This window comes from Sinocyclocheilus anshuiensis, unplaced genomic scaffold (assembly GCF_001515605.1).
Source record: "Sinocyclocheilus anshuiensis isolate Anshui unplaced genomic scaffold, SAMN03320099.WGS_v1.1 scaffold217, whole genome shotgun sequence".
NCBI classification, from domain to species: domain Eukaryota; kingdom Metazoa; phylum Chordata; class Actinopteri; order Cypriniformes; family Cyprinidae; genus Sinocyclocheilus; species Sinocyclocheilus anshuiensis.
Genome location: NW_015536538.1, coordinates 1796733 through 1806641, shown reverse-complemented (window position 1 = coordinate 1806641; position 9909 = coordinate 1796733). Strand labels below are relative to the sequence as shown.

Here is a 9909-nt window from a genome sequence, read left to right as displayed (position 1 = left end):
AAAGTGAAAGCATAAATATAGGCTACCCGCTAACGTTTTCAAAGCACAATGCAAAACTGTGACATTTCATTCAGTTGACGCTCTACAATCGGCAGCGCTAAACCCGGAAGCGCATATACTTACTTCCCGGCAACCCGCCAAAATAAAAGCTTGCTGATTTTAAGTTTGAAAATAATGAAAATTCATATTTAAAAAAAAAAAAAGCAAATATTAGCATTTTATTTTTAAGTTTACTATAAAATACTAAAATAACAATAATTATAAATATAATAGTATTAGCACACTTTATTATTATGTTTATTAATTTATTTTTAAAAAACTAAATAAATAAAGTGCAATAATATTATCACTGTTATTCATTTATTTTTATAGTTGTTTTTAATGGGTCACACTATGTGCAGTGTGAGGACCAAGCCAAATCTCAAAGTGATCTTATGAGAACCAGGCTGAAAAACTTATGTGCACCCCTGAATATAATGTTAAATCAGAGCTCTTGTTGCACAGTGACATCCAGTGGTAGAGACCGGGTCTGTCACGAGCACACACGTATGTTTGAATGTAAAAGTCGGTTTGATTTTTTGGTCCAAACCTGAGTACAAACAATTAAGATCAGAGTTGCTGGCAGGATTATAGAGATTACTGATTATTTTTCTATTAAAACAACTTTATATCTCATTCAGTCTCCTCTGAGACTGTGAATACAGATGTCTGACTGGCTGCATTAAACATATAACTAGCCCTAAAATACAATATTGTAAAAATATCAAGTGTTATGATGAACTAAAAAATCAAAAACAGCATTTAAAAAAGCCACTTTTTGCCAATTTTAGTGGTCCAGGTTCACACTAAATGCAAAGCATGTTCTACAAGTGTTTTTCTTCCCGCTCTGAAGGTGACACCCGATGAAGCAAAGGATTTCTGGAAGAGTCAGTTTGACTTTTCTTTCACCAACTGCACGCATGCCAACTGGTGAGTGACAATTTGTGTCAGTAGAGACTCTGACCCTGATACTTTTTGTTTTTGAAAATGTATTTCAGTATGTGCCAGAAAAATCCTCACAATTTTTCTTTGCTAGGTTTTTGTTGTAATTTGCACTAATAGCTAATTAACAACTATAATACAACTCTGTAAACTGATGAAGGGTGTGTGTTTAAAGCTGCAGTCCGTAACTTTTTTTGGTTAAAAATGATCCGAAATCAATGTTTGAGCAAGTACATAACCAGCCAGTGTTCAAAACTATCGCATTACTTTAGCCCGATTCACAACGGTTATCTTAATTGAATAATGTTTTCTAATTTGAGTGGTACTGGTAGGAATTCGTGGGTCATTCGAGCATGCCGCTGCGTCATTACGTCACTTCTGTAAACATAAAGAAGTTTTCCCGGGTAATAGGCTATATCCCATGTGAGGATCCTGCAGGTGGCGGATCGTTTATAGCCTTTTCTTACAGCAGCTGGAATAATTAAATTTATCATTTTGATAGCGGATTGTAATCCAGAAAGGATTATGTGTTTATGAAATACATGTGATTTAAATTAGATTATATTCTAGTTTTAAATGAGCATCTGATTACAGATAGCCTACGTGGGATTACACAAGTTTTCTATTTTAAAGAGAATCAGTTCTAAGGAAGAATAATTTGCTTTTTGGATTAAAAGAATTTCTTTAAATGAAATTCGAATGGTATGACAATTAGAGATTAGACTGGACAGAAATTGAAATCTACATGTTACGCTAATACACACTACATACACGCAATGCTGATGTTGTTAACTTTAACAGTTTGTGATCGGTGCGCTCACTTGCTCTTAAAATACTCCCTCATTTTTGCTTATACAGATAAGAGTAATACATCTTTTGAATCCGTAAAGACTCTACGTTTATTTGTGTGCACTCACAATAACAACAAGTCATGGCGCTTTTGTAAAACAATGAAAACAAACAGGATGCACTTTCTGCCGTCTCGGTCTCTGTGAACTTGAGCGCAAAACTCAGAAACTCCGTGTATGCTTGCCTTACAATTCAAATGGAAGACAAATATTCTCGGTTTATGTAATACGTATGAAACATACATACAGGCGCATCACTACTGCGGAGATGATGAGTCCGTGTCGCCGACTTCATCTCTTAAACCGAAAACAAAGAAAGCACTAGACTCGTTTATCAATGAATTATTAAAATGTTAATGCAGCCTCCTTACTATTTTTCCCTGACACATTCATAATCATTACTTCTGTCGGTGTGCTGTGGCAAGCTTTATGCGTGCGTTTGAGTGCTTATTAGACAATGTAGCCAATTAAAGGCTCAATATTATGATTTAAGTGGTTTATTAATAAACGTGCGATTAGTCGACTAATGCTTCAAATGAACGACTACTAGTCGACCAGAAAAATCTTTAGTTGAGGGCAGCCCTAATAACAACAATAATAATTTGCACGGTTTGATGTGATATGAGCTAACCGATCGTTAAGATTTAATCACCATTGGTAGTGCGATTTATTGTAATGTTTTTTTCCTCAGTTGGTCAGAACAAAAGTGGCAGACTTATTACTTGTTCAGATGACAATATCCGGTGAAAATTCTTATTTGGCTAGAATCTGTGATTCCAAAGTACAGGATCCGCCACACATACTCCTCAAAACATTAGATTCATCCGCGCTGGAGCCGTGCCGGTGCACAACCCACATAATGAAAATCATAACTACCACATTCAAGGTCCAGAAAAGTACCAAGATGATCGACAAAGTAGTCCATGTGACATCAGTGGTTCAACTGTAAAGTTACGAAGCTACGAGAATACTTTTTTAGCTTCGTAACTTTACATGTGTAGTAGAATGTGGTAGTTACCTTGCTGTCTATGGGAGGGTCAGAGAGCCCTCATATTTCATCAAAAATATCGTAATTTGTGTTCCGAAGATGAACGAAGGTCTTACGGGTTTGGAACAACACGAGGGTGAGTAATGTAATTTGGGTGAACTAACCCATTAAAGGTGTGGTCACATTTACTGTTGCTCTGCAATGTTTCAAAGGTGATGATGATGATGATGATGATGAAATAAACACGCAAAGCTATTCTGCCAGGTAGCAAATGAACCAACCCTTTTTGCTTTCCAAACAGCTTATTTTTTTATGGATGATTTTATGATATTGATGTGTAGTGTGATACAAAACAGTGTTTTAGTATTATTCATATACTATTATAATGTTTATTAATGTTTTGAATTAGAGTTTTTCACATTTTCAGTTTTAATTTTAGTCGTTTTGTTTTTTTAATGTTTATATTTAACTTTAATTTATATCTGAGTTTTAGTAATTGTAGTCAATGTAGTTGTTTTTAGGTTTATTTTTTCATATAATTTTTATACAGTTTTTTATATTTCATATAATTTTATTTTGTTATATTTAAGCAATTTTTTGAATTAACAAAATTTCAGTGGTTTTCACTTTTTTTTTTTTTTTTACAATAAGTGAGTTTTAGTCATTTTGTTATGTGCTTTAGTTTTTTTTATTAGTTTTTTTAATATTTATATTTATCTTTCATTTATATCTAAGTTTTGGTATTTGTAATTTAATAATATAATTAATAACCTAAACTTATTACTTGGTTAGAACTTCAACTTGAAGTTGTTGTGTGATTTGTGATTTTAGTGATTTATTTTTTCACATCTTTATATATAGTATTTTTAGGTTTCATATTTTATTTTGATGTATTTAAGCTTTAATTCAGTTATCAAAAGTGATTTCCAGTAGTTTTAGATTTAGTTTGTTAACAATTTATATTTAGTTAACACTGCCAGAATGAGCGCCTTGTCCATTGTGAATCTTCAACTTTGCTGCAAATTTGTGTTTCGCAGTTTAATGAACCTGAACCCAACACAAAAATCGCATAGGGAAATTTCTTTGCTAATGGAAGCCCATTAGATGATATTCGCATTGAAATGATTGAATTTCACTCTCAGAATTTCACACAGTAACATTGAATGTAACCTCAGCTTTAACAGTGTTGTGTGTCTGTGTGTTTGTGGTAGGAATGGTAAGTGTAAGCTGATCGAGCAGGGTCAGGAGTGTTTTCTGGGGATGCGTCTCAGGCAGTATCACATGCTGTGTGGAGCGCTGCTGAGGGTCTGGAAACGAGTGTCTGACATAGTCTCGGACATCACCAACTCCAGCATCCTGCAGATCGTACGGCTCAAAACCAAACAGAACAGCAAGCAAGTTGGTGAGTTGACGTTCTGTTATCTGTTACTTCTCAATCCTGTTTCCTAGCAAAAGAATTATTGCAATGAATAGGGCTGCACGATAAATTGTATTTTAATCACCATCAGGATTTCTGCTTCTCTCGATTTATTTAACATAATCACCTGCAGTATTAATACACCTGCCTGTCGGTTATTTATCCTGAAAACATTTCATTGTAATTTGGCATTTTCAGTATCGTACATTGGTAACAATCTCCTTCAAAAACAGCTAGAAACCTTGGAGTTGTGATTGACGATAAGCTGCATTTCTCAGACCACATTGCTAAAACTGCCCGTTCCTGCAGATTTGCTTTATACAACATTAGGAAGATCAGGCCCTTTCTTTCAGAACATGCAACACAACTCCTTGTTCAAGCTCTTGTTCTGTCCAGGCTGGACTATTGCAATGCTCTCTTGGCAGGTCTTCCAGCCACTTCTATCAAACCTCTACAATTAATCCAAAATGCCGCTGCAAGATTAATCTTTAATGAGCCGAAAAGAATGCATGTCACACCTCTGTTCATCAATTTGCACTGGCTACCAGTAGCTGCTCGCATTAAATTCAAGGCATTAATGTTTGCCTACAAAACCACCACTGGCTCTGCACCCCTTTACCTAAATTCATTACTTCAGAGTTATGTGCCTCTAGAAGCTTGCGTTCTGCAAATGAACGACGTATTATTGTGCCATCTCAAAGAGGCACAAAATCACTTTAACAGACTTTTTCATTAACTGTTCCCTCCTGGTGGAATGACCTACCCAAATAAATCCGAGCGGAGTCCTTAACCATCTTCAAGAAACGACTAAAAACACATCTGTTCCACCTTTATTTGACCCTCTAACTTTAGCACTTTCTATTCTATTTTAATTCTACTTTATCTATATTTATCTTTTTTTAAATTTTTTTTTATTCTTTATTTAAAAAAAAAAATAAATAGCTTTCTATTTTTTCTATTCTATCTACTTGTTTTTCTACTTGTGTGTGTGTATAATATATATATATATATACACACACACCTTGCTACGTGTACTGCGTTAGGCTAACCGAGACTTGTCATTTGCACTTATATATTGTTGCTCTTTTGTTAGTTTTGACTGCTTTTATTGTCCTCCTGTGTAAGTGGCTTTGGATAAAAGCGTCTGCTAAATGACTAAATGTAAATATAAATGTAACAAGCCCCTCCACAAGCTTCTGTAGTTGCGGTTGCCAAATGTCAAGATTTTAAATCCCCAAGTAGAGCTTTTTTCATAAATTGACTGGTTATTTATCCTGAAAACATTTCATTATAATTTGGCATTTGCAGTATCTTACATTGGTAACAAGCCTTCACAAGCTTCATAGTTGCGGTTGCCAGATGTCAAGATAGTAAATCCCCCAATCAGAGATTTTTTCTGAAATTGATACATTTTCTGCTCAGTGGTTTGCTAAATGTTCTCAACCAGGTAACCATGTGCATGCACTCTGTCTACATTATGAAAAAAGTGCTCATGAGCTTAAAATACTGGCAAATATGTAAGTTTGGAGTTTAGCAATCTCTATTATAAAACGGTTAGTTCCGGTCCTGGATTCTGATTGGCTGAGCCACGTTCGAAGCTGTTGTAAATTACTCTACAAACACACACCTTTGTTTACGTTTGTCTGTTGCTCGGCAACCACTTTGTTGCAACCACAACTGTTTCTGAGGAACTACATTGTTTGGTGGAAGAATACTGTTTTTATTAATATCATTACACTTTATTTGCTCTGTTTTATTTTGTGAAACCTTTCTATGTATATGTATATAACCGTTTTATAAAAGCAATAAGCCCCTTAGCTGTTATAAATTCACTGTAAACCACGGCTTCTTGGGGCTTATTGCCCCAAATAAAAGTGTTATTTTATATAAATAAAAGTATTTTATCAAATAAAAGTGTAATGCAGCTGGTCCGTTTCCTTTCACGTGCTTGTTTGCACTGTTTGCTGTGACTAAATCTGCGAGTGAACCAGTTGATGTTATCTTGATTTGTGCTTTTTTGAAAGTGCAATAATTCTGATGAAATATAAAAAGAAATTTAAATCACAATAATCACGATTATTTATTCATTAGTTTCATTAATTCATTTATATCACGATTAACCGTTTATCTGTTATTGTGCAGCTCTAACAATGAATATCCCAGATTTATCTTAAAACTTGTCCTGAGTATAGATTATCACAATTAAGAGTTAAGGCCCATTCTCACCAAGGACGATAATGATATAGCTTTAAAAATCAAATTGCAGCTGAAAGATACCGTCGCAATCACTTATAGAATAATTATTTTTGGCTGATGAACAATAAAAACATTGACAGCCAATCAGAATCCACCTGACTTTAAAGAGCTTGTTCATTTAAAGCAGCAGATGACAAAACTGCAGCACACACTTTTAATAAACAACGTTATCGTGTGTTGGTGTGGACGCTAATATAGTTATCACTTTTGGTGTGAACGGGCTTTTATACAGTCAAACCAAAATTTATCCAGACACCTTCAACATTTCTCACATTATCATAGTTTATTCGCTATAGTTTAGAAAATGGTAATAAAATATGACAAGAACTCAAGAGTTAAACTGTGTCAGAACAAATTCATCTTGATAATGTCAGATAACTTTGGTAAAAAGGTATGTAATTAATTAGGTTAAATAGCTGTCAGCTGTTAAATTTAAGTACACAATTAGATAAAACCAATTGACCGTTCGCGAAGACCCGCCCTTCTTCGTTACTGTTGCCATCCCCGACAAACAACGCCGCTCTCACACTACACACCATGTTCTCAGGCAGTGAAAAATACAAAAAACTGACAACATGCCGACTGACAAGACAGAGCAGGTTACTTCTGGTATGAAACAAGGTCTCAGGACTCTCAGCTTTCAAATTTTGTCATTTTTAAAGAAATTCAAACAATAAATAGTGTTTTGTTACTCTTTAATGTGTCGTGACAGATCACTGTATTGCCTCAGTTCAAACATGTGAACCGATCATTTTATCATATTTATGTAAATCACGAAATGAACATAAATAAACATCAGAAAGTATTGTATTTCAACCGCGGAACACACCATTTTTCAAGTTTAAGTCCACCAAAGTTAATCTACTCTCCTGTGATTTGTGGTTAAGGCTAGAAGGGATACAGCTGCTGCTACTGGGCATGCGCATTTACATATTTTCCGAGTCAACAATATAACGCCATAATTTCTTCACTTTAGAGTGTCACAGTGACCGTCTTTTTGCAGTAAAGGACCTGTCATAGTTTAATGAGTGGGAAGATGGCATGAAGCAACTGCATTGAAAACAGATGAGCACGCATGTAAATATACAGCTCCCGATCGGGCCGAAGTTCACAGGATTTTGTCCTCAAGATAATAAGAGCACACGTTTTAACATATTATTTTATTATTTCACACGCAGTATTTTAACTTAAGCGCATACAGCACTTGACATGACAGGTTTTCTGGTACGCAAAACAAGTACTTTAAAGGAATTCCTTAGTTATTGTCGTTACTATGGCCGCCAACAGCACAGCTTAACCCTCCGCACATTTTTATATTTAGTTATATTGAAAAAGTTTCAATTCAGTCTATCTTTTTTACCCCGTTTTAACATGGATTTCTATGGAGACCGGCCGTAGCTGTCGGGCAAGATGGCGGATAGCAGTTGCGGCACACAATGTCTGCGTTCTGATTGGTCAGATCGCCTGTCAATCTCCTTGCGAACGCTCAATTTAGGTCAACCAATTACCAAGCAATGCGTAATTTTCTTCAGTTTGTGGTGTAAATAGGTCGCATTAGCAATTAAAGAAAAACACTTAAGCAAAACATGGTCAGGTCAAAGTGTCTGAATAATTTTTGGTCCCAAATTTTTATCAATTTTACTGGTAGTCCACTCTATGAAGCATTTTTGGGTATATGTCACAGTTTACGTTATTTTGCTATCCTCACTTATGTAAATGAACTATAGTGTCCTGCACCCACTAGTAAAAAAAATATCAAAAATTATATCTGGTGTCTGAATAATTTTTGGTTTTGACTGCATGTCTGATTTTCCCTCCTTAAGAAGAAAATAACAATCTTGTGTGTTTGTGTGACACAGGTATAAAAATCCCAGAGAACTGCGTATCCCGTGTGCGCGCTGAGCTCTCTCGGATGGACGAGGAGGTGAAGAAAGCGCGACGGGAGAGAGAACAGTTCGCAAATGACCAGCGTCTGCGCCAAGAGATGCTGACCAAGATGATCAACGCCCGCAAGCTCATCGCAAACCCTCCCCACTCGCTTCAGAACCACCTTCATTACCCACGATCCCTTCTGCCGCCTGCGGCGAAGCCAAAGAGCGAAGCCGTCAGCGAAGTCCTGGATCTGACCATCAGCCCCTGCCCATCGCCGGACATCAAAACGCCTGCGCCAGACTTAAACGGTGTGTCGCTAAACGGAGGCATGCTAGGTGGAAGAGGACGCCCATGCGCGGCTGTCCCCGAGACATTCAACCTGGAAGATTTGATTTCCCAGGAGCAGCAGAGACACAGGCAGGTGGCGTTAACCCCGAACATGCTCATGTCGTCACATGCCGCTTTGAATGTTTCACAACAGCACGTTCACACACTAAAGCAGAATCATTCGTCGTTTGGTGTGCTAACACAGCAGCAGCAACAGAGTGGCTCGCGTGCGATTTTGTCGCAGATGCAGCGAGGCCAAGACACGTCGCTCATGCTGCAGCTATTCATGCAAATGCAACAGCAATCCGGCGTGTCGGCGCATTCCCCACGCATTGCACGGCACCCAAACAGTCAACGCATGATGCACACTTTGAACGCACACTTGCTGTCGAAACAGCACGCGAGCGAACATGCGCAGTCGCAACCCCTTCGGTCGCAATCCTTGCAGTCGCAATCCCTGCCATCGCAACCCCAAGCCATGCAATCGCATGCCACTCAGCCTACTACAGAAAGAACGAACGATGAGTTTGATTTCGACAACTTGGACTTCGGTTACCCCTCCCCCAATTCGCAGCTTCAATACCCGTTCACCTCACAAGCCCTGCCATCCTTGACTCCGCCCCCTCTTCCTCACTCCTCCTTATTTGCATCAGCGCCTACAAACTCCTCCCTCTCGGACTCTAGCTCCTCCTCCTCACACTTCACGCCGTCATCATCTTCCTCCGAACAGACGCATCTGTTACCAAACGGCCACAGCAGTATGGACGCCCTGGAGACGGTGGATCACATGATCCATGGACCGCCCTCGGATCACCGCCAGTCTGTCATCCAGTTCAAATCAATGGACTGGGATGCCACCTAGAGGCTCAAACACGCACAGTCAAAAGTTTTTTGAGTTCTTTTCCCAAGTCATTCTCAGTCCATAAGCTAAGAGTTGCGTTCGGTTCGTTGGCGATCAATGAAGATGATTTTAAAAGTACATGGGCACTTGGAATCAGTTTGGTTTTTGAAGCAATAGGGCTTTTCCACCCACCATTTCATCACAGCAGACATTGAGGTGAAAGAGATGTTTATTTATTAAGATATTGGTGTATACTGTTTCCTGTCCTAGGGAGTTTTTTTTTCTCGAATGAATGCCTTCTGTTAAATCAGTGCCTTTATCTCCTTCAGATGCAGTCTTGTGTGTGTGTGTGTATATATATATATATATATATTTATTT

General features: G+C 37.6%; 1 protein-coding gene across 1 annotated transcript in view; it reads left to right on the top strand.

The window, feature by feature from the left end:
* The window catches only part of LOC107696700 (protein strawberry notch homolog 2-like), a 48406-nt gene extending 38520 nt beyond the window's left edge, over positions 1 to 9886 (top strand). Inside the window, exons 26-28 of the mRNA XM_016497168.1 lie at positions 893 to 969; positions 4029 to 4219; positions 8350 to 9886. Of these exons, the coding sequence (XP_016352654.1) occupies positions 893 to 969; positions 4029 to 4219; positions 8350 to 9551 (1470 nt within the window). The 3' untranslated portion in view covers positions 9552 to 9886. The remainder of the gene's footprint in view (positions 1 to 892; positions 970 to 4028; positions 4220 to 8349) is intronic.
* The last annotated feature ends 23 nt before the right edge of the window (positions 9887 to 9909 follow it).